At 41.5% G+C, this 26,139-nt stretch overlaps 1 protein-coding gene across 2 annotated transcripts; it reads left to right on the top strand.

Annotated features, from left to right (window-relative positions):
• The first annotated feature begins 641 nt into the window (after window positions 1-641).
• Window positions 642-25,497, top strand: plpp1a (phospholipid phosphatase 1a). 2 transcript variants are annotated; one of them, XM_021622709.2, is made up of 6 exons: window positions 642-1,180; window positions 13,615-13,766; window positions 15,648-15,931; window positions 18,396-18,453; window positions 23,323-23,499; window positions 24,851-25,497. In XM_021622709.2, exons 1-6 carry the CDS (start codon window positions 1,123-1,125, stop codon window positions 24,968-24,970), a joined length of 849 nt encoding a protein of 282 aa, XP_021478384.1. In that variant the 5' UTR covers window positions 642-1,122; the 3' UTR covers window positions 24,971-25,497. The 2 variants fall into 2 exon arrangements, with proteins under 2 accessions (XP_021478384.1, XP_021478383.1); XM_021622708.2 differs by lacking the exon at window positions 13,615-13,766 and adding an exon at window positions 9,071-9,225.
• Window positions 25,498-26,139: the final 642 nt, after the last annotated feature.

Genomic DNA, 26,139 nt, shown 5'->3' with positions numbered 1-26,139 from the left:
ACTTGTGAATTTTTACCACTTACCTTTCACCTTTTCAACCAAAAGTTGACAGATCAGTTTTTGACAACTTCCTTATTAATAGGTAGCCTTTAGCTCATGTAGGCCTAGCTAGTTTGACCATATGGCAATGTTAAGCAAACTAGCTAACTTCATTATTAACAACGTTATTATTAACAACATTAATAACAGCACTTGAACACGAACATGTCGGATTTCAGACTTTCCAACTCCCAGTTTCCCATTTCACACGAGCACATGAAGAAAACAATATGGTTCCTAAACATCAATAAAATGTCCTGGATAAATGATATAGGCTTGATTAAATGATATAGGCTTTATAAGATAAAGCATACAATATTTATGAGAAGTCTTGGGAATGTTTATTGATAAAACCAATACAGCTTTTTGTTACAGGTTTACAAATGATGCTTTGCATTTAGCCTATCAAGCAGGCTGCATAAGATATTTTCTTCCTATGTGATATCTGTGTATCTTTTGCTCAATTAGTTATTAAAGGACGATAATAACGTTGCTACTTTAATTGAATAAATTAACACAGCAATGGGAGTAGGCCTAGAGTAGGCGGAGCGAAAGGTAAATTAGACGTTATCCGTGATGTCATTTTCTATTGTGCTGGCAGGCGATAGTCTCTTCGGTCCATCCTCTTCGCCAGCTGCCATAACGAAACCCCACTGTGCTCATGGCTCTTTGCGCTGTCTGGTAGACTACAGAGTATACAGACCTCTCTACATTATAGCCTTCACCGTCGGCTCTGCCAACCGATTTTAAATTATACGCAAAGGACTGTCTAATTTACCGGGCCACGGTGATTAGAATTTCGATGCGCACGACGATTCCATGCGCACGATCATTCAAAGGGGAGGATCTGCTCTAACATTCTGTGTCAATTTACGGCATTTACGCTGTCTGTCGCCATTCTAAGGCTTCAAAGGTTAGGCTTCTCAATTGACGGTTTCTAATATTATTTTTAGGTCGAAGTATTGTTTAGGTTTAGTCTAATCAGATCTACGGTTACTTGGCTACTAAGCTTTCAAGGATACGACAACAACACGAGTGGTCTAAGGATCATCTGTGTCAACGAGCTGAGGAGAAACCGTAAAAATGTTCGAGACGAGAGGGATTCCTTTTATTCTGCTTGACATCGCCTGTCTAATTCTCGGTATGTATCTGCTTGCTATGACTTGCTTATTATAATGTTGTTATATTGTAATGAGTTAACCTTATTTACATAATATTTGACAATCGCTGTCAAGTGTATAGGCTATCGAGGGAGTGGTTATATGTTGCTTATTGGTCAAACGAGGGTGAATCTTTCGAGAAGAAGTTGATCATTTGATAATAAGTAGGCTAAATAACACCAAAACAAGTATTTTGTGACCAAAGCAGTGAAAGAGATTGAGTGCCATGTGTCTTACTGCTCCTGCTGCACTCCGTTGATTGATGTTGAACAGTTAGTTGCTTGTGGAATTGGTGATGATACAATGTAATAGAACGATAACAAATGTAACTCTTGCGTTCTAGAATGATTATTAAAATTGTATTCCTGCCGTAAAAGTAGGGACTATGGAATGAGCCTTGCTGTTGTTTAGATTGCATTAAATTATAGCCATCACCCCTACATTATCTGGCGTCAGTTATAGCCATCACCCCTACAGTATCTAGCGTCAACAAATTATATTGGCTTTTCAAAGCTATCAGGTGCTGTTTTCCATAGCTGCCAATACAGGACTAGTAAAGGCCCAGTGGCCTACATTTGTGGGGAAAATGTTTTTTTAAATAAATTATTAATAGTTTTAATTCCGAATTTTCAGGGGGTGCTGGTTTCTATTTCAGGCAGTACTGAATAACCATTCATTTGTAATGATTTATCCATTGTTGCTTGGAAATTTCATGGCCTTATTGTGTTAATGATTCTTGATCCTACTTGCCCTCTATTTAGGAATCCTGGTGTAGGAGTTTAATCTAATGATGAATTATGGAAGTCCTGGATGGGTCATAGATAAGGTATCCCAGAGAGCAGTGCACTAATTTCCTTTCCCTGTGTGCTGAACATTAGTCTAACTCTATGGTACTGAAGAACTGATTCAGATGTTTTAAATGTGCTTAGAGAGTAAGAAACTTAGCAATATGAATATAACTGATGTGAGTGCTACTTTTTTTCTGTCAAGATTACATCAACTTGGAACTGATTTCACACTCAGATAGTGTCTCTCTACTAGATAGAGCTTCCTCAGTCATGACATACATATGGTTTGGGGTGATAGCATACTAAAAATACAAAACCTTCATCACAAGGTGTGTGTTGAAAGTGGATTCTATGGTTCTCAGAACATATAGTAAATACTAGAGATACAGTTGAAGTCGGAAGTTTACATACACTTAGGTTGGAGTCATTAAAACCACTCCACCAATTTCTTATTACAAACTATAGTTTTGGTAAGTTGGTTAGGACATATACTTTGTGCATGACAAGTCATTTTTCCTACAATTGTTTACAGACAGATAATTTCACTTATAACTCACTGTATCACAATTCCAGTGGGTCAGAAGTTCACATACACTAAGTTGACTGTGCCTTTAATTAAACAGCTTGGAAAATTCCAGAAAATTATGTCATGGTTTTAGAAGCTTTTGATAGGCTAATTGACCTAATTTGAGTCAATTGGAGGTGTCCCTGTGGAGGTATTTTGAGACCTACCTTCAGACTCAGTGACAGTGGCAGGTTTGTTGTGGTGCCATATTCTTTCCATTTTTTAATAATGGATTTAATGGTGCTCTGTGGGATGTTCAAAGTTTCTGATATTTTTTATAACCCAACCCTGATCTGTACTTCTCCACAACTTTGTCCCTGACCTGTTTGGAGAGCTCCTTGGTCTTCATGGTGCCGCCTGCTTGATGGTGCCCCTTGCTTAGTGGTGTTGCAGACTCTGGGGGGCCTTTCAGAACTGAGATCATGTGACAGATCATGTGACACTTAGATTGCACACGTGGACTTTATTTAACTAATAATGTGACTTCTGGTGCAACCAATTACCTTCAGATCTTATTTAGGGGCATCATAGCAAAGGGGGTGAATACATATGCACGCACCACTTTTCAGGTTTTTATTTTTTAGATTTCGCTTCACCAATTTGGACTATTTAGTGTATGTCCATTACATGAAATACAAATAAAAATCTATTTAATTACAGGTTGTAATGCAATTGTTTGAAACCTGGATGTTTAACTTCATATTAGCCAAAATCCGAGGGAAATATTTTATAAATATCCTCGTATGCGCTCTGCTCTCCTGACCATTCCACGTTCTTTCATTGTCTAGTTATCAAGGCACAAGACGAGACACAGGAGGCAGATTGTTGGGAGTCTTACAATGTTTAATCATCTTGGTCAGGTCGCAGTTGTAAATGAGAACTTGTTCTCAACTGGCCAAACTGTTTAAATAAAGGTGAAATAAAGGCAGGCAGAATGGTCAGGCAGGCGGGTACAAAGTCCAGAAACAGGCAAGGGTCAAAACCAGGAGGACTAGAAAAAGGAGAATGCAAAAAGCAGGAGAATAGGAAAACCGCTGGTTGACTTGGAACCATACAAGACGAACTGGCACAGAGAGACAGGAATCAATACTCTGGGGAAAACAAGTGACACCTGGAGGGGGTGGAGACAATAACGAGGACTGGTGAAACTGATCAGGGTGTGACACTAGTAGCCAAATGCAGTCATATTAGCAGATCTCCCCACTTTCTACATTTCTAATGGATATTTCCATCTCTGTCCATGAAACCTCATGTGCGGTGTGCATTTAGAACGTTTTTTCCCCGCATATTGCCTTTTGGAACATTTAAGTTTACCTCTGTATGCACATTGCTGCGTTTAAAATGTGAAGACATATTAGTTTAGCAACATTAAGCTAAACATTCTGATTTGTTCCATCAGCCTTAATTGAAAAGGTGTATACCTCCACTACAGTACTTTTATACTCATCAGTGGTGATTAAGGAGTAAGTATACTGGGGAGGAGGTGTAGTTTGCAACTGGAGTCACACACAGTTTGTGGATCTGTGCAAAACTGCTACAGTAAGTGTATTTTTTATTTCTCACTGATATGAAAGATAATGTTTCGAAAGCCGGTTTGAAAGAAATGATTATTGATGTTTCTTAATGTTAAATTACAGTTTCGGGAATTGTCGTTCACTTGGAACCAACTGTGGGCGAATGTGTAACCGCTGAGAACTGTTTGAGAGCTAAAAAATAGCCGACCAAAAGGTCGGAAATGATAAACAGAGTTCAAAAGGTACTCACACTCAAACCATGAAAAGGAAAAACACAGAGGCCGAGATGCTAAAATAATCTAGCCAGTTTAATCCACGCTCAAAAGAAAACACAGGGTAACAGTTATTTAAAAAACTGAAAGTAAAAAGAGTAAATAAGAGACTTCAGTAGACACTGTAGCGCAGCAGGTGCAAACATCTATTTCATTAGATACTAGCGAATGGGGAGTCAACAAAGTATATGAACAGAGAATATGTAGAGAAATATACAAAAATTACAATTCAAATTTTTACATACGATTGAAGTAAAACAACGTTATAGGCTAAATAGCGTTATCATAAAAACATTCTAGAAAAATGTATCGGTACAGTACTCAGGTGTACAGCTCAGAGGGCAGGCGGGGGGACTGCTGGTGCATCCAGACAACATTACAAGGTCCAATTACTAATTTAAGCCTTGGGGGTGTAGAGTTTTCAGATAGAAGATCCATCGGGCTTCACTCTGGAGAAGACGTTCATCCATATCGTGGCATCTGGGGCTTGGGAAACATGGTCAATGGCACAGAACTTAAGATCACTTGTAATTTGTCAGATCTCTGACCATGTCCTCAACTGCAGGCCTCTATTGAGGAAATTCAAGTAATGTTTATGTCCATGTCTCGGGTGCAGATGCGTCTGATGCGTAAGAATTGGCTGTATGAAAGCCTCTCTTCAAAGCGTCAGGATGGTAGCTAGATGCATGAACAAGACTATTTTTGTCCATAGGTTTGACATAAATACTCATCCAAGTCGAACTCAAATATTTTTTAGGATCATGTTGGGTCGTTTTTCACAGCTTTTATTTCCCCTAAAATCTTTCCTGTTATTGTCAAGCTTTTTGTTTGTTATCCCTGGTCCCTAAAATGTCTGCTGCGTGATAGCAGCAGAGATGAAAGAGAACTTTACCGATGTCAACTAGATTGAAACATTCATCGATTTATGACATTCTGGTGAGAAATGGTTTATGTAGTCTTGTAGGGTAGTAATGACAAGAGAAGCTTCATGTATCTAATTATGGACAAGTTGACTAACAAATAGCCTACCAAAATATCAGAAATGATAAGAAACATATCTAAATTAGGCTTCAAAAGAAATCCCACACTCCGTGTCAAGCAATCGTTCCGCATTTACTCTGCTGGTTGCCAGAAACCTTCATGTGAATATCATGACTGTCTGCTGCATGTCTGTGTGGTGTTCTATCTCAGAACTTTCACTGACAACAAAGTAACCGAAACACATTATACAGTATAGCAGACCCTTTGAAATGTTTGACATTTTGAATGTGATTGAGATAACCAAGGTCCATAAAGATCCTACTATTTGAAGTGTTTTGGTGAATGGATATCTCTGAGCTATTTGCACTGAAGCTTAACCATGACCAGCTTCTCCTGTGTGTGTCCTCTCCTGTCCTCTTTGGAGAGAGAGAGAACCTAGGCAGTATATTTGACCTCTCAGCTTCCCTATTAAATCTAAACATGTCAAACAGATAACCAGAAAATGAACAACTATGACAAATGGTTTGATAAATGCAAAAACCTAAAAGAAATTGAGAAACCTATCCTACCATGAACATAGAGACCCAGAAAACCTGAGTCTACACCTTCACTATGGTGAATCACTAAAACAATACAGAAATACACTATGGAAAAAGAAGGAACAGCATGTCAGAAATCAGCTCAAAGTAAATGAAGAATCAATAGACTAACCACTTCTGGGAAAATTGGAAAACACTAAAACAACACGAAGAGTTATCTATCCAAAATGGAGATGTATGGGTAAACCACTTCTCCAATCTTTTTGGCCCTATAACAAAGAACAAACAGCAAAAACATATACATGATCAAATACAAATCTTAGAATCAACTATTTAAGACTACCCGGAACACACTGAATTCTCCAATTAAATTGAATGAACTACAAGTACAAACCCTCCAACCCAAAAAGGCCTGTGGTGTTGATGGTATCCTCAATGAAACGATAAAATATACAGATGACAAATTCCAATTGGCTATACTTAAACTCTAAAATCATCCTTAGCTCTGGTTTCTTCCCCAATATTTGGAACCAAGGAGTGATCACTCCAATCCACAAAAGTGGAGACAAATTTGACCACAGTAACTACCGTGGGATATGCGTCAACAGCAACTTTGGGAAAATCCTCTGCATTATCATTAACAGCAGACTCGTACATTTCCTCAGTGAAAACAATGTACTGAGCAAATGTCAAATTAGCTTTTTACCAAATTACCGTACAACAGACCGTGTTCACCCTGCAAACCCTAATTGACAAACAAAACAGAGGCAAAGTCTTCTCATGCTTTGTTGATTTCAAAAAACCTATGACTCAATTTGGCATGAGGGTGTGCTATACAAATGGATGGAAAGTGGTGTTGGGGGGAAAAAATACGACACTATAAAATCCACGGCCTAAACATCAGTGCCACAAGTAACTTCCCCATAGCTGTGAACGAGCTGAAAGACAAAGCCAGGAAGGGCCCTCTATGCCATCAAAAGGAACATAAAATTTGACATACCAATTAGGATCTGGCAAAAAATACTTGAATCAGTTATAGAACCCATTGCCCTTTATGGAAGTGAGGTATGGGGTCCCCTCACCAACCAAGAATTCACAAAATGGGACAAACACCAAATTGAGACTCTGCATGCAGAATTCTGCAAAAATATCCTTTGTGTTCAACGTAAGGATCAATCCGATACCCACTAATTATCAAAATCCAGAAAAGAGCCGTTAAATTCTACAACCATCTAAAAGGAAGCGATTCCCAAACCTTCCAAAACAAATCTCTCACCTACAGAGAGATGAACCTGGAGAAGAGTCCCCTAAGCAAGCTGGTCCTGGGGCTCTGTTCACAAACACAGACAGACCCCACAGAGCCCCAGGACAGCAACACAATTAGACCCAACCAAATCATGAGAAAACAAAAAGATAATTACTTATTGAACAAAAACAGCGCAAACTAGAATGCTATTGGCCCTAAACAGAGACTACACAGTGGCAAAATACCTGACCACTGTGACTGACCCAAACCTAAGGAAAGCTTTGACTATGTACAGACTCAGTAAGCATGGCCTTGCTATTGATAAAGGCTGCCGTAGCCAGACCTGGCTCTCAAGAGAAGACAGGCAATGTGCACACTGCCCACAAAATGAGGTGGAAACTGAGCTGCACTTTCTAACCTATTGCCAAATGTATGACCATATTAGAGACATATTTCCCTCAGATTACACAGTGTGCCATCACAGCAGCAATATTTGTGACCTGTTGCCACAAGGGCAACCAGGGAATAACAAACACCATTGTAAATACAACCCATATTTATGTTTATTTATTTTCCCCTTTGTACTTTAACCATTTGTACATCGTTACAACACTGTACATGACATTTGTAATGTCTTTATTCTTTTGGAACGTCTGAGTGTAATATTTACTGATCATTTTTATTGTTTCTCACTTTTGTATATTATCTACTTCACTTGCTTTGGCAATGTTAACATATGTTTCCCATGCCAATAAAACCCCCTGAATTGAATTGAGAGAGAGCGTTTACATGCTGAGTACGGCAGAGCGTTTACATGTTGAGTACGGCAGAGCGTTTACATGCTGAGTACGGCAGAGCGTTTACATGCTGAGTACGGTAGAGCGTTTACATGCTGAGTACGGCAGAGCGTTTACATGCTGAGTACGGCAGAGTGTTTACATGCTGAGTGTATGAGTTTGAGGATGTAGTGTGACAGTTGAGCAACACAGACCTCCACTCTGTCCCTCAGGGGAAGAGGGGCCTCATGCTTCTGGCTTCAACTTGAACCAGAATAAAAAAGGCTGTGCCGTTTTCCCAGCATGCCTTTCCCCAGCAATAACAAAAGGCTGAACGGACAGGGAGCCAGAGAAGACACATTCAAGTCAGACATTGAACGGTCATAACCTATTATTTATGATACACTATCAACCGGTCTTTACCGTTTGGATCCATAGAGTAATGAGCTACTACTCACCAATTGCACTACAGCACCGATTTCCCAAAGAGATTGTACAACCTGTGCTGTGAAAAAACGGTCATTATGTTGTCATTTCATCATATGTGATGTCATTGTTGTTGAACCGTTTCTTTTGATGCTATGTTGTCATTCAACTGGAGCATTTACTGAAGGGCCTCCCTTGGGAACTCATTCTCATAGCTAGTGACGGATTGGTCCCAGACCAGTCTCTAAAACATTCCTCTCTGAAACAATCGTTCCCTTAGAGTAGGGTTGCAAAATTCTGGTACCTTTCCCAAAACTCCCTCGTTTTTCAGAAATCCTGGAGATTCCTGGAATTATGAGTGAATAAGCAGGAAATCTGGTAATCATCCAACCAGCATTTCTGGAAAAAATGAATAGAAACCAAACAATTTTAGGTCAGGGAAAGAATAGAATTGGGGTGGAATGTGTGAGTTCTTTAAAGTAAATTCAGTTCCATGAGTGACTTTTTCCAATTAAACGCCTGGGCAGGGGACAAGACAGCTAGGCAGGGATGCATGCCCCGCCTGTACAATTGTAGAGGAAACACTGCTCTGAGTCTGAAGTCTCTGGTTGAATATTAACATCTCTGCATCATTACAAACACGTGCTGGTACTGTAGTAGCATGGTAGACACTGTGGTGTTGCTGCTGTCAATAGTGTCCCTGCTGCAAGACATAATACTATTGTTACAAAGTTAACCCCTTAACTTCCTCTCTCCATCCACAGCGGGACTGCCCCTGGCAGCCCTTAAATTGGGCCAAATCAAGCCCTATCAGAGGGGCTTTTTCTGTAACGATGACAGCATCAGCTACCCCTTCCACCCCAGCACAGTCACCTCCAATGTGCTCTACGGTGTGGGCTTCACTTTGCCCATTTGCTCTGTAAGTAACAATGGAAGAGTTGACAAAACAAAATCTTACATTTTTACTAACCAAATATTGAACAGCTGGCTTAGAGTACATTATAATGGACAGCTACAGTACTACCCTAACTAATAAACAGGCAGCTGTTCTATCCAAATTGCCAGTTAACTTTTGATACCATACACAGTGTTCCATTTAGTTATTTTGTTAAACACCTGGTCATGATGTAAGGCTTCAACTTTAGGGAGGATGTCCATAGAGCTTAGGTGTCAGAACCAAAGAGTTCAATTCAACAAGGCCATACCCAGTAATCAAAACAAATTGATACGATGCCACTACAACCAGATTACAACCATGTAAACATATTGATGTTATTTCAACCAGCTTATAACCATATAAACCGCCCGGGGATTTGATCCAGCAACCTTTTCAGTTACAGCCCCAACCCTCTAACCACTACGCTACCTGCCGCCCCATTATTACTTCAACCAGCTTATAACCGTATAAACTGGTTGTAATTATATTTCAACCAGTTTATAACCATATAAACCATTTAATTATGTTACCTCAACCAGTTTATAACCATATAAACCATTTAATTATGTTACCTCAACCAGTTTATAACCATAAACCATTTAATTATGTTACCTCAACCAGTTTATAACCATATAAACCATTTATGTTACCTCAACCAGTTTATAACCATATAAACCATTTAATTATGTTACCTCAACCAGTTTATAACCATATAAACCATTTATGTTACCTCAACCAGTTTATAACCATATAAACCATTTAATTATGTTACCTCAACCAGTTTATAACCATATAAACCATTTAATTATGTTACCTCAACCAGTTTATAACCATATAAACCATTTAATTATGTTACCTCAACCAGCTTATAACCATATAAACTGATTGTAATGTTATTTCAGTGTGGAGGCGAAAGAAACGCACACCTGTTAAGGCGAGGTGCTGGCTGGCAGAGTAGAACACCTGTTAAGGCGAGGTGCTGGCTGGCAGAGTAGAACACCTGTTAAGGCGAGGTGCTGGCTGGCAGAGTAGAACACCTGTTAAGGCGAGGTGCTGGCTGGCAGAGTAGAACACCTGTTAAGGCGAGGTGCTGGCTGGCAGAGTAGAACACCTGTTAAGGCGAGGTGCTGGCTGGCAGAGTAGAACACCTGTTAAGGCGAGGTGCTGGCTGGCAGAGTAGAACACCTGTTAAGGCGAGGTGCTGGCTGGCAGAGTAGAACACCTGTTAAGGCGAGGTGCTGGCTGGCAGAGTAGAACACCTGTTAAGGCGAGGTGCTGGCTAGCAGAGTAGAACACCTGTTAAGGCGAGGTGCTGGCTGGCAGAGTAGAACACCTGTTAAGGCGAGGTGCTGGCTAGCAGAGTAGAACACCTGTTAAGGCGAGGTGCTGGCTGGCAGAGTAGAACACCTGTTAAGGCGAGGTGCTGGCTGGCAGAGTAGAACACCTGTTAAGGCGAGGTGCTGGCTGGCAGAGTAGAACACCTGTTAAGGCGAGGTGCTGGCTAGCAGAGTAGAACACCTGTTAAGGCGAGGTGCTGGCAAGCACCTTGACAGACAAGCTGTCTTCATCAGGGTTTAATGTAATGTTATTTCAACCAGTTTATAACCATATCAACCGGTTGTAATGATGTTATTTCAACCAGATTACAACCATATAAACTGGATTGGAATGATATTTCAACCAGCTTTGCCGACCGGGTAAGGGTTAACTCAAGAGGATGCACAGTCCACAGTGTCCCAATTCCCCTTTCACATATCCCCATTTTATTTTGACACGTCATTCCAGCCACCCCTATAGAGTATTTCATTCACACACCTCATTCCAGCCACCCCTATAGAGTATTTCATTCACACACCTCATTCCAGCCACCCTATAGAGTATTTCATTCACACGTCATTTCAGCCACCCCTATAGAGTATTTCATTCACACACCTCATTCCAGCCACCCCTATAGAGTATTTCATTCACACACCTCATTCCAGCCACCCCTATAGAGTATTTCATTCACACACCTCATTCCAGCCACCCCTATAGAGTATTTCATTCACACACCTCATTCTAGCCACCCCTATAGAGTATTTCATTCACACACCTCATTCCAGCCACCCCTATAGAGTATTTCATTTACACATGTCATTTCAGCCACCCCTATAGAGTATTTCATTCACACATGTCATTTCAGCCACCCCTATAGAGTATTTCATTCACACACCTCATTCCAGCCACCCCTATAGAGTATTTCATTCACACACCTCATTCCAGCCACCCCTATAGAGTATTTCATTCACACACCTCATTTCAGCCACCCCTATAGAGTATTTCATTCACACACCTCATTCCAGCCACCCCTATAGAGTATTTCATTCACACACCTCATTCCAGCCACCCCTATAGAGTATTTCATTCACACACCTCATTCTAGCCACCCCTATAGAGTATTTCATTCACACATATCCTGATATCCGCATGTCATTTCAGCCACCCCTATAGAGTATTTCATTCACACACATCCTGATATCCGCATGCCATTTCAGTCACTTCTGAAGCTTGTGTTGTGAAAGCTTCTCAGATGTTATTGGATCATTTGTGGTTTTCATCAATAGTAAGGCCTTTAGAGTCCAACCGATCAGGAAAACCTGAAAAGAACTAGCAACCCTGTAGTCAAGCTGTTTATTTTGTTACCCTGTTAACTAGGCCATTCAAACATGATTTATAACATATCACTTATTCTGACTTGGGCCATAGATGCATTCATAAATTATTGATTCTACCAGAAATGAGATTAAATCAAATTGACATGTCTGTTATTGAGGTTCCTGCTGATAGGCTTTGGAACAAACACAGGTTACCATCTCTGTCCAAAAAGAACTGGAACACTTTCCTGGAACACTGTTGATACAGATTCTATTTGAAGAATGACAGAGACAGAAGTGTTGGCACTGTTCCCTTTGTGTGTTACTTAGGAAAGCATGTCTACTACTAGCTATTGTCTACTATCCTGTGTTACGGTCAGAAGTTGAGCTGGTGTGCGTGTAGTGTTGGTGACTGATTCCTCTTCCTGGTCTTCTAAATTCTTTACTGTGATAACCTTAACACACACACACTAGACTTTTGTTTTTCATAAACTATGTCTATTCCATTATAATTCACTGGAGTCCCATACACAACACTTACATCTCAACTCCAGTCCCCTGGACCAGACCAACTGATTTATTTCTTACATCAACCCGTTGCCGTGGCAACATTTCAAACTGTGGTGCTTCACAATGCAGCTTTCAACAGAACAGAGAAAAGGGGTCTGGCTAGTGAGAGTGAATCTATCACCTGAGAGTCATGGGGGGCCAGTTTCTCCTCTCTGTCCTTGACGATGTCAGTAGTAGGATCTGACCATGATAATGTAAAAAAATATAACCCCTTTATTCAGCTATGGAAATGATTTGCATACTAATGTGAACTAAGCTCAACTAACCTTTTTACACAGCCTGCTTCTACTTTCCTTGGGTCAATGTGTGTCAAAGCTTGCAGTGTGCGATTTGACGTTTTAAAAACTATGGTTTTGTGTTTATTACGAATTACTAATGATTGCTTCCACAGCACGTTTGAAGTATACCGTTTCCCTACTGTATGTAGTGGGAAACTCTATTTGGAAGTTTCTAATGTAACTAACATCTTCCTGAAAAAGCATTCCAGTTACTTCTAACATGATGACCCACTGTGCTTTAAGGAACGCAGGGAGAGAGAAAGAGGAACAGAGAGATTTCACTTGCTTTGGCAATGTAAACATTTGTTTCCCATGCCAATAAAGCCCCTTGAATTGAATTTCGAGAGAAGAGAGCAGAGAGAGAACACTATTGCTGGTCGTTGTGTAATGGACATCTAGGCCTACTTGTGGATTGCATGTCCATTGCACTGTGCACTCAAGCACGAAACAGCTGTGAAAGTTTAGGGTGGTGGAGAGGGAGGATCATTTGGGCTGGTTGGTTCTTCCATGAACACCTCTTCACCAGGGGAGAGAGTAGTGTTAGTTCCCATGACAACTCTTTAGCTACCATGTTGTTTTTCCATTCCTCCTGTTCCTGACAGCCTGCAATGTTGAAATATCTACTTGAAGATGCTTTTAGTCATGCTTGCACACGTTTTACATATGGGTGGCCCCGGGACTCAAACCCACAAACCTGGCAATGCAAGAACCGTGCTCTACCAACTGAGCCATACAAGATCACTACAGTGTATGTCTTGGCTGGTCGGGACTTTCCTCTCCGAATGCTCTCTTCTGCTCAGTGTTAGACGGGTGTATGTGGGTGCAGGATAACAAGGTGTTCAGAGTCTACTCTCCTAACCTGTTCCTCCTGTTCTCTTTCATTTTGCTAGCTGGACTCCCGTTCGCAATACTCACACCGCTACACAATCCCTTCAAACGGGGATTTTTCTGTAACGATGATTCGATCAAGTACCCTCTAAAAGAAGACACCATATCCTATGAGTTGTTAGGTGGAGTTATGATACCAGTCACAGTACTCACTGTAAGTGCACCTGTTTTATGTTAACTTCTTTCTCTTCCTTTGCCATTTTGTGCTTAATTCATTTAGGCTATACATACACAAATGACTTGTATGTCTAGTTTAACGGCTTGCTTCATTAATCGTATTGTCTAATAATAACACTATTAAAAATAACACAATCAACCAAAGATGGCGCATAGGCACCATGTAAACAGAGGAGTAAGAACTTCCTATTTTAGAGTATCACGAAAACTGAAAAATCAAACCCCAACCTGTGTTAGTTACTTCTCTGTGTACTCACAGACCACAAATGTATCAGACCATGGCGGTTGACCTTTAAAGTCACTGAAACAAAGGCCTCTCCATAAGCCTACTCATAGTCTCCATCTGAACGATACAAAAGGAATAGCCAAACTGTCCCTCCCTCAGAGATCTCCCGCTTGACTCTTGGCCAGTATTCCACTGACTGTCTTAGTAAATATCATATTCATAAAGCGTCTCGGAGCAGGAGTGCTGATCTAGGATCAGGTCGCCCCTGTCCACATATTGTTCATCAAAACAAAACTGATCCTACATCAGCACTACTACTATGAGATGAGGCACTTTAGATAATAACAGCCACAACAGGGCTCAAGTCTTACAACAGGTTTTGCAGCATTCATTCATAAAAAGCTTTCTTTGTTCCATTAAAAGGTACATAAATTCACCTCATGGTCTGCACACATTTCCAGTAAACCCTCACACTGGATGTAACTCATTTACATGTCATGAATGACCTGGAATTACCCTAAATGTTTGAACAGTTGGGGTTTAAGTTAAACGGAAACCGTTACCAGGACAACACCACCCCCTTGACAGTACAGCAGTAAGCGTATGTTCATATGGTAGTTTTAGGCCTATTTCCAGACAGGGGAATGTAAACACACACTTCCAAATAACCTCTCATGCTTTCAGGTCCATTGTCCCTCAGTGGTAGAGAGGTGTGAGCCAGACAGTTATAATAACCACATCTGCTTATTTACAAGAACACACAATTTAAAAAGACCCCCAACCCACCCACCCACAATGTTTCCATGACGTATGTTTTACATTCAATATGGTCTCAAAATAGTTTCTACTGTTGACACACATCTGACCACAAATAGCTATATCTTCTAAAGGAACAGGTTAAGTTTGACTGCTCAGGTGTGACTCAGAAGCTGTATTGTGATGCACCAGTGTGTTTGTTTTCCCTGTTTAAAAAACATCTACTCATTTGACTTTACACACGTTTTTCAGGGGACATCCTTGTTAGGTCTTTATAGTCACTCAGATGGACATTCCTCTAAAATGCAAGGGTCTATTTTACTTAAAGGGTCAGTGCAGTCAAGAACATGATTTTTGTGTTTTATATGCATTTCCACATTGAGGTTTTGAATAACTGTGAAATTGTAAAAAATTAGAATGCCCTTTTAGTGTAAGAGCTGTTTGAAAAGACCACCTGAAATGTCAGCCTGTTTTGATTGGAGGGAGCTTTGGCCTTCCATGGTGACATCACCATGCAGTACATTTATTAATAGACCATTAAGAGTTCCAAACCTCTGCCAACAGCAGCTAGTTTTCAGTTTTCCCTCGCCACTCAAACCACTGACAGTCTAAGCAACATTTTTCCTTGAGAAATTGTTCTCTGCTAAGAAGATATGTTTATTTTTGACCATTTTAACTACAAACAATCACAGTAAGGTACTTGTTTACCCTGAAATGAATTGATATTGAGATAAAACAGCTGCATTGCACCTTTTGAAATTCCTGTAATTTTAGTGACTGACTTGTAACAGTTGTAATCTTGTAACTCCAAGCTGTGAGGGAACAGCGAGAGACCTAACCTCGACATGTCTACTTCCTCTCCTCCCTTCCTCACAGATGGTCTTTGGAGAGTGCCTTTCGGTCTATCTCAAACGCATCAAATCAAAGTCCTCTTTCAGCAACATGTATGTGGCCCGTGTTTACAAAGCCATCGGCACATTCGTGTTCGGGGCAGCCATGAGCCAATCGCTCACTGACATCGCCAAGTATTCGATTGGCCGGCTCCGACCCCACTTCCTGGACGTGTGCAAGCCTGACTGGAAGCTGATCAACTGCACGGCAGGCACCTACATAGAGGACTTTACCTGCACAGGGGACGCACGCTTGGCCAATGAGGGCAGGTGGGTGTTGTTGAGGGGAAACTGACAATTGGGCCAAACTTACCCACTACCCAGTGGCCCCCTATCGCTTCAGTGTTCAAGGCAGATCTGAAGAGTCAAATAAAATTGTATTAGTCACATGCGCCGAATACAACCGGTGTAGTAGACCTTTCAGTGAAATGCTTACTTACAAACCCCCTAACCGACAGTGCAGTTTAAAAAATATATGGATAAGAATAAGAGATAAAAGTAACAAGTAATTAAAGAGCAGTAAAAAAATGATATATAAAAGGGGAGTACCGGTACAAAGTCAATGTGAAGGGGCACTGGTTAGTTGAGGTAGTATGTACAGTGACTTGGTGGAGCTTCCATCATATGCCTTTTCAGATATGCAAACATCAAAGGGAGGGGTAGGAAACTATTTGACTGGCTGGGATGCTTCTTTCAAATCTACTGACTGAATTATGACATCCATCAACTGAAATTCAATATCCTGTTGTATTGTTTATTATGGTCAGATAATATGCTGAGTGCTGACCATGAGATCATTGAGGAAGGCAAGCCCACACTTTGAAGTTTCAGGCTGCGTTAGTGTTGAGAGAGCCACAGTACTGAAGTGGATACTAGTTTGTTTTGGGAGAGAGCCACAGTACTGAAGTGGACACTAGTTAGTGTTGAGAGAAAGCTCAGTATTCCACTGTTCTGGTGGATAAGGCTGAAGACAAAAGTTCAGCCAGATATCACACAGAGAGGGATCCAAGAGCTGTAAGTCAACCTCACTATTTAATTATCTTTATTTACCCTGTGAGGACAGTACAGCAGTGAGGGACGACAGAGTCAGGTCCCAAATCCTCTGTAAACCATTAGAGAGGATTACCTATATAACACACATACAACACAAGCCAAGGCTCTGGCTGATGGGCCTCATGTCCCTAAGGGAAATGCTAACATTGCAGAAAGATGATCCGTAGGTTATTCTGCCCTGCTCTACTCACTCGGTCCACCAGGCAGGTGTTTGTTCTATTAATGACTACCATACCAAAGAAAACACCGAAAGCCGGGCCCGATCAGGCAAGGGCTGCCATGGGAGACCAGAGCCACACCTAGGTAAATATGACCTTCTGTGGCCACAAGAGACTGAGAGAGCCCACCCAAGGATCATGGTAGAGATTAGGGTAGTCTCTGTATAGGTTATACTTGGCTAACATGGGAGAGGTTCACCACATGACCATGAGGTAATGACAGTCTACAGATAGGCAGACAGGCAGCTGTCTCACACCACAGCCATAATGAAAGTCTGTATAGAGACAGACCACTAGCTAGCTAACTATCACCCACCACAGTAACAATAAGGTATGTCTAAGGGTGGGACAGACCAACAGCCACTTGACAACTAACTTGTTTGTTTCTCTAGAAATAGAAAATCCTGGATGTTGATTTCAAAACTAAAATAAGGACAGACTTCCTCTCCTGTGTACATCCGTCAGTTTGAGTAAACAAGGGAGGGTGTTCGAATCTTGTCAGATTCAATTTAGAGTGACCTGGTTTTACAGAATTCGGTTAGCGCCTCATCTGATACTGACAATTTACCATGGTGATAATTAACACGTACGCTTGGAGAATAGCTTTCAGTGAAAGCTCAGAGGCCGAGCAGACCTCGGAAGGAACGTCCAAGCTCAGTCAGACCCACCACCGGTTCAGTAGCAGAATTTCAAGACCCATTAACACAAAGACAAGCCAAGGTAAACCCAAGCTTCCTAGTCCAGTGTATTTAGGGCAACCCCCTCATCTTTAAAGTGGTAGGCTACGGGCCTACCACTTTATTCAAGTTTGGCCTTTACTCCCACACTTAGATGTGGAAGGGTTAAAGTACAGAGAAAGCGCTTAAGACATTTTCCCTGATAAGCAGCCAGCCTATTTATCAGTGTTACACTGACTCTCCCAACACGAACTAGTATCCACTTCAGTACTGTGGCTTTCTCTCAACACAAACTAGTGTCCACATCAGCACTGCGGCTAGCTCAACAGTAACTAGTGTCTGTGGGCCTGCAACTCTCCAGTGTTTATATCAGCCGCTGGTTATCAGTAATCTGCTGGGCGGGCAGTGCAGCACTGCTTAAGTAAACAGGAAGACACTAAAGCTGGCCGGATGAGTGAGCTAGGCTAGCGGCCCTCTAACTGCCCGATCGGCCAGGCTGACTGACACTGTCTCAACATCCAACCCCCATAACAGACGTCAACGGACGTCTCTCCCCGCTCTCCAGCACAACCCTATCACCCGGAAAAGGGTGTGTCACAGTTTAGCCCCTCTGTGTGTACGTGTGTGAGTTTAGCCAGTTATGTTATTCAATGGAACAATAGGATAATCTATCTATCACCAACACAGAGCCGATTGAAGTGGATGCCAAATTATTTCCCAGAGTTTTTTTCCCAGCATTCAAAGTGCCCACAGCAATCCCATGATGCCATTGTTGTTGTGTTGCAGGCTGTCTTTCTACTCTGGCCATTCCTCCTTCTCCATGTACTGCATGCTGTTCCTGGCAGTAAGTATCCACTATGGGGTTTCCTCAAAAGGGCAATATGTGCACTCACTGATAGGGCATGTATAATATTATAAACTGGGTGGTTCGAGCCCTGAATGCTGATTAGCTGACAGCCATGGTATATCAGACCGTATACCACGGGTATGACACAACATGTATTTTTACATTGGTAACCAGTTTATAATAATAAGTCATCTTGGGGGTGTGTGGTATATGGCCAATATACTACAACTAAGGGCTGTATCCAGGTACTCCACGTTGCGTCGTGCCAAAGAACAGCCCTCAGCCGTGGTATATTGGCCATATACCACACCCCCTTGTGCCTTATTGCTTAGCGACCAACTGAGTTTACTCCAAGGTCATTACAGCACAAGACATGCAGTGCACTGTGTTCAAATCTAATTTTATTTGTCACGAGCCGAATACAACAGGTGTAGACTTTACCGTGAAATGCTGAATACAACAGGTGTAGACTTTACCGTGAAATGTTTACTAACAAGCCCTTAACCAACAATGCAGTTAAAATATTTACTAAAACTGAAGTATATAAAAAAAAGTAACAAAATAATAACTTCCCTTTCCCTATATACAATGGGTACCGGTACCGAGTCAATGTGCAGGGGTACATTTAGAGGTGTTTGTACATTTAGGGGTAAAATGGGAAAAAAAGTGGGTTTGGTCATGTTGATCTTTACTGGGGTGCAGTGTAACGTTACATTAGGCAGCTCTGAATGGTCCACATAGTAGTGTGTGTTAGGGCTCTATTCAATCCGTAGCGCTGAAGACCCACTTTATAGCGCGATTGACAATTAAAAGGCAATCTTCCCACAGTCGCGGAGACTGTATTCACGGTACACACTGCATGTCGGCTCAATTGAAAAGTACCTGAACATTTTTATGCAGATCTTCCGCGAGGTCCGACTCCTGACCACAACAGAGAACACTAGGGTTTATTTAGAGCGTTCTTAGAAACAGGATTCAAATGAAATGTTATTGGTCACATACACATATTTAGCAGATGTTATTGTGGGTGTAGTGAAATACTTGTGTTCCTAGCTCCAACAGTGTAGTAATATCTAACAATTCACAAAAATACACACATCTTGAAATATGGGCCTATTAGATTGAGCAATGTCGGAGTGGCATTGACTAAAATACAGTAGAATAGTATATACATGAATGAGTAAAGCAGTATGCAAACATTTAAACACTAAAGTGGCCAGTGATTCCAAAGCAGCAGGGTTGTGGAACCGGGTGGAAGCTGGCTAGTGATTGCTATTTAGTCTGATGGCCGTGAACTGTTTTTCAGTCTCTTGGTCCCAGCTTTGCTGCACCTGTACTGACCTCGCCTTCTGGATGATAGCGGGGTGAACAGGCAGTGGCTCGGGTGATTGATGTCCTTTTTGGCCTTCCTGTGATATCGGGTGCTGTAGGTGTCCTGGAGGGCAGGCAGTGTGACCCCGGTGATGCATTGGGAAGACCGCACCACCCTCTGGAGAGCCCTGTTGCGGGCGGTCCAGTTACCATACCAGGCGGTGGTATAGCCCGACAGGATGCTCTCAATTGTGCATCTGTAAACATGTGTGAGGGTTTTAGGGGCCAAGCCAAATTTCTTCAGCCTCCTGAGGTTGAAGAGGCACTGTTGTCTTCAGGACCTGAATTCTGGATCCGGACCTGCGCGGGTATTCGGGTGGACCCGTATAGACCTCTACTCTGGGATATAGTAACACGCACAATCTATAATACACCCTTTCATTACCTACAGTAACTTTCAAAATGAGTATAAAAATGGCAAGGGGGACATGGCTTTAACACACTGTAGGCTCTAACAACAGCACATTGGCAGAGGTAGCCTGTGCTCTTACCCCCTCGCTCCCTCTCCTCCAGGAACCAACCTTAATTCAGTTATGAGCAAGACTGACAAGCTTTGTGACCATGACCCCTATATGTCACTACTGGGCCTCCCCATTAGTACTGTGACCAGGGTCAGAGAGGGGTGTGTGCAATAGGGAGAAAACGCTAACATATCCAATTAGAGCACAGAACTGTCATCTTCCATTAAATATTTTGCAACGGGAAGCACTACTGAACATGACCCCAGTTTAAACCAGTTGTCTTATCGGTGGTGAGGTACGGGATGACCCAGGATCACACCAGCAACAGCTCTTCATGAATGGCTGTTCCTGTTTGAACAGTTTTTGGTTTATTACTCTGTGGTGACTCAGTAAGGAACAAAACATAAAAATAGTCATGGGGACAAAGTCCTGGCACATTACAAAGTATGGACACTCACTGCAGCAAATGGAAGCACCGTGTCACTAAATGGAAGTTAAGTCCTTCAAATAGCAGTAAAACATTCTTCAAACAAGAGACCAACAGTGTCCGGTCTATCCCTGCATACCAGTAAAATCACTATGTTTACGTCAGACAGAACTGAAGGCAATGACAATCCCATAGTCTATTTTAAGAAGTGTGGCTGGTTTGTTTGTCATTTAAATGAATAGACCAGACACACCCATTATTGAGAACTACTGAGGCAAGCATAGATGTGTCCCATAGAAGCGTTTTTCAACCATGTACACTGATTTGTAGACAATAAGCAGTCAGTCACCTTTGGATAGAAATGGTTCTAAATTGATCAGTAGATTATTTGTTTGGATAACTGATACAGATGACACACGTATCTCAACCTGTATATTAAATTTGACATGTTCATGCCTTTAAACTTTATTCAAAAAGTTATAGGCCTCGTTAACGGAAGCTGATTGGTTGGTTAAATAATACTTTTGAGGTTTTGGCTGTGCAGAATCTGCCATGTAGAGTGGTAATAGAGAATAGCCCAGTCACAGTGCTGATTTAAGGAAACAGAAGAGAGCATGCAAGGTTACACAGCCGCCCTCATCAGAACGTTTGCATAAGCAAACAATTACCAGAGCACACAGTGGCAAAACCAGCTCCTCACGAACATCATTAAACGACAAAACCAGACCAGACTTAAATTAGCCAGCACTGTGACCCACCCAAAAGAAACACACAAACCCAAGTAGAAACCCAAGAGAGGTTTAAAGCATGTCAACAACTACCCTCAAACTACAATTGCTCTGGCGACGCTGCTATGCAGCAGACAGTGTGCTGCTCCTTACCCTTCTGTTTTGTGTTGAGGTTGGGTATTGGGACAGCAAACCTTTGATTTTATTCTAGTCCAACAAGATAGTAGTAAATCCATTTAAACCGGTTATACCTGGTGCTAACATTCATACTTTGCCCTGATTGTGCCCACAATTTGTAGACAGGTGTAGACGATCAAAAGCCCTGGGGTCCGATTCAGACTTAAGGAATGAATGTCTATCCTACGCACTTCTGAGTAGTTATTCAGACTTACCTTATGGAGGTGTGTAACCAGGTTTGTGGCAGGTATTAAAAAAAGGTGGTTTGATTCCTACCTAAAGTTACCGCGTTCAGTTAATCAAGGGTAACGTTGGAAGTACTGTAGCCTACAATTATAATATGGAGAATAGTACACAATAGTATACCCTAATTGCCCGCACTGATCATAGAACTGTGATGGCAAGTGCCAAGTCTTATGCCGTGATTTAATAAGCATACATGTCCCAATTCATTGTTACTACAATTTGTGTTTGGCCTTCATTAAATACTATAGTATCCACTTCCCCCTCAGCCACAATGATATGATGGCTTTACAGAGGAAACAGAACGGCAGGCAAAATCAAACGACGCAATGGAATGAGACAAATGTAGGGAAGGGAAATAACACTTATTTGGCATTTAAATAAGTGTTTATTACTTACGGTCGCTACCAATAGTAAATAATAATAGTCATCATAGGCTATAGCCTACAAATTGAAGGAGGCAGGAAAAGTCGGCATAATGATTAGAACATTCTAGAGAGTTGAAAGGGTATATTTGACGAGACTCTTTGCTTTGATATCCAAATGTAATCACTGCAAGTTACTAGGCCATACAATTAAAATCCTCCATAATGGCACAGCATTTCTTACTTCACTGTGGGAAAGAGGCATGAATGGGACTACCTGTCATGTTATGCGTTCCAGTTTCCTGCCATATGACTGGCTTCACATTCATCTCCAGCAAACAAGGTCAAATAGATCAAACAAAATGGTCAATTAGCCTATTTATAATCCCCTTATTCAAACAGATTACTAGTTCACCTAGCTAATCATATTACATTTATAAATTACAGCGCATGGAGAATGCCGTTATTTCTAACAAAAGTCATACTTTTTCCAACAGGCAGGTTAGCGCTACCTTACGGCGTATTCTTACCTTGAAACCATATCTATATACGCCTCCGCCACACCTCAATTTCTTTGATCTTCGCCCCAAATGCGTGGCTTTCTGGTACTGGCATTTCCACCATGCTTAAGTTCAAGGTCAGAATACGTGTAAAGTACCCAGGCATGCATTGTGTCTGAATATAGTGTAGATGGATCTGGTCAATAAAAATATTTAAATGATGATTATCCCATCATCTAAATTAATTGACAGCTGGCACCATTGACCATAATGGTCTTAAAATATATATATTATAGTATGAATTTATTCATTTTAAGTCTAATCATTTTCATACAGCGGGACCATGAAATCTGGTCACAATGCAGACAGAAAATGTGTTATGCCAAGTGTTGACGTGGCAAATCTTGACTAGAGATTGGATTATCTTGATCAGAGATTGGATTATCTTACTCAGATGACAACAACCACGTGTTAGCACCAGGTATAAACAGGACTTCAACTGGAAAATAGTTACAGGCTAAACTGGCCAAACAGGTTAGTAGTAAAAACCACAAGGCCTTATTCTAACAACTCATTTCCATCTGTGTCTCCCAGCTGTACATCCAGGCCAGGCTGCAGGCAGGGTGGGCCAGACTCCTGAGACCAACCCTACAGTTCTTCCTGATCGCGGCGTCTGTGTACACCGGACTGTCTCGTGTGTCTGACTACAAACACCACTGGAGCGACGTCCTGGTTGGCCTTATCCAGGGAGTGCTCATGGCAACACTGGTAGTGAGTAACCACGACACCGCTTCATTTGGTTCAAAATAATAACTTGATTGGTCCATTTTTTACAATGGAAATTGGTTTTCAGCTTTGATACTATCTATCACCCAGAGGTGGTTTCCAAACCTTGTGATCTGTAGCATTAAAGTGGCTTATACAGTGCATTCAGGAACCTATTCAGACCCTTTGTTTTTCAATTTTTTTACATTACAGCCTTAATCTAAAATTGATTAAATTATGATTATTTTTCATCAATCTACACACAATACCCCATAATGACAAAATGAAAACAGCTTTTTAGGAAGCACTCCACCAATCAGGCCTTTATGGTAGAGTGGCCATACAGAAGCCACTCCTCAGTAAAAGGCACGACAGCCCACTTGGAGTTCGCCAAAAGGCACCTAAAGGACTTTCCGACCATGAGGAACAAGATTCTCTGGTCTGATGAAATGAAGATTGAACTCTTTGGCCTGAATGCCAAGTGTCACGCCTGGAAGAAACCTGGCACCATCCCTAAGGTGAAACATAGTGGTGACAGCATCATGCTCTGGGAATGTTTTTCAGTAGCAGGGACTGGGAGACTAGTCAGGATCGAGGGAAAGATGAACGGAGAAAAGTACAGAAAGACCATTAATGAAAACCTGCTCCAGAGCATTCAGGACCTCAGACTGGGGCGAAGGATTACCTTCACACAGGACAACGACCCTAGGCACACAGCCAAGACAACGCAGGAGTGGCTTCGGGACAAGTCTCTGAATGTCCTTGAGTGGCCCAGTCAGAGCCTGGACTTGAACCCGATTGAACATCTCTGGAGAGACCTGAAAATAGCTGTGCAGCAACGCTCCCCATCCAACTTGACAGAGCTGGAGAGGATCTGCAGAGAATGCGAGAAACTCACCAAATACAGGTTGCCAAGCTTGTAGCATCATACCCAAGACTTGATGCTGTAATCGCTGCCAAAGGGTACTTCAAAGTACTGAGTAATGTCATTTCAGTTCATTTTTTTTTTTACAAATGTCTAAAAACCTGTTTTTGCTTTATCATTATGTGGTGTTCCGTGTAGATTGATGAGTGGGAAAAAAACGATTTAATCTACTTTAGAATAAGGCTATGACATAACAAAATGTGGAAAAAGTGAAGGGGTCTGAATACTGTGACGACCCTGGGTTTATAAGCGCGGAAATCGATTCTGCTGTCTTTGCAGCACAGTCGATAGCGCGCCGGACCTCGGGCTCGAAGGTCGAGGGTTCGAGACCTGCTCCCTGCTGTTTCATTACAATACATTCCGAAGGCACTGTAGACCTAGGAATCTCCCACTTCTCCTTCCACTTACTCTACCACTCTTTTTCTGCTGCAGGTCTTCTTCGTGTCAGACTTCTTCAAGAAGAAGGTTGAGCCTCAGAAGGAGGATATTCCCCACACCACCCTGCAGGAGACACCCACAAACGGAAACCACTACGACAGCAGCCCCAACTAAACTATAAAGGAGAGGAACCATCCGGAACCATACATGGCGTGTAGCCAGTGGGGAAGTGTTTACTGCATGCGCATCATACCCCACTAAGGGACGGACCACTGGGGTGGACAGAAAGGCTTAAGTACCAAATGGCCCCCTATTCCCTATATAGCATAGCCTATAGGGCTCTGGTCAAAAGTACTGTACTATGTAGGGAAATAGGGTGCCATTTGGAGCGTTGCCAAACCTGTGAATGTAACCCTGCTTTGTGCATTTCTGACCTATGACCTGGAGCCTAGCTCCCTATTGGACATTGAGTCACACCCATGTTGCCTTGGCTGGACTGCTACTATCATAGCTTCCTTTGTATTATCGTTACTATCCCAAACAAGACTAATATAAAATGTATCTGCCAACAAGACTAGTAGAATATATCTGTACCTGACTATCCCAACAAGACTAATATAATATATCTGTACCTGACTATCCCAACAAGACTAATATAATATATCTGTACCTGACTATCCCAACAAGACTAGTATAATATATCTGTACCTGACTATCCCAACAAGACTAATATAATATATCTGTACCTGACTATCCCAACAAGACTAATATAATATATCTGACTATCTCAACAAGACTAGTATAATATATCTGTACCTGACTATCCCAACAAGACTAATATAATATATCTGTACCTGACTATCCCAACAAGACTAATATAATATATCTGTACCTGACTATCCCAACAAGACTAGTATAATATATCTGTACCTGACTATCCCAACAAGACTAATATAATATATCTGTACCTGACTATCCCAACAAGACTAATATAATATATCTGACTATCTCAACAAGACTAGTATAATATATCTGTACCTGACTATCCCAACAAGACTAATATAATGCATCTGTACCCGACTATCTCAACAAGACTAGTATAATATATCTGTACCTGACTATCCCAACAAGACTAATATAATATATCTGTACCCGACTATCTCAACAAGACTAGTATAATATATCTGTACCTGACTATCCCAACAAGACTAATATAATATATCTGTACCCGACTATCTCAACAAGACTAGTATAATATATCTGTACCTGACTATCCCAACAAGACTAATATAATGCATCTGTACCCGACTATCTCAACAAGACTAGTATAATATATCTGTACC

Source organism: Oncorhynchus mykiss, chromosome 12, assembly GCF_013265735.2.
Source record: "Oncorhynchus mykiss isolate Arlee chromosome 12, USDA_OmykA_1.1, whole genome shotgun sequence".
Lineage (NCBI taxonomy): Eukaryota > Metazoa > Chordata > Actinopteri > Salmoniformes > Salmonidae > Oncorhynchus > Oncorhynchus mykiss.
Note: the sequence above shows the minus strand (reverse complement) of the source record. Positions and strands in the feature narration are given on the sequence as shown.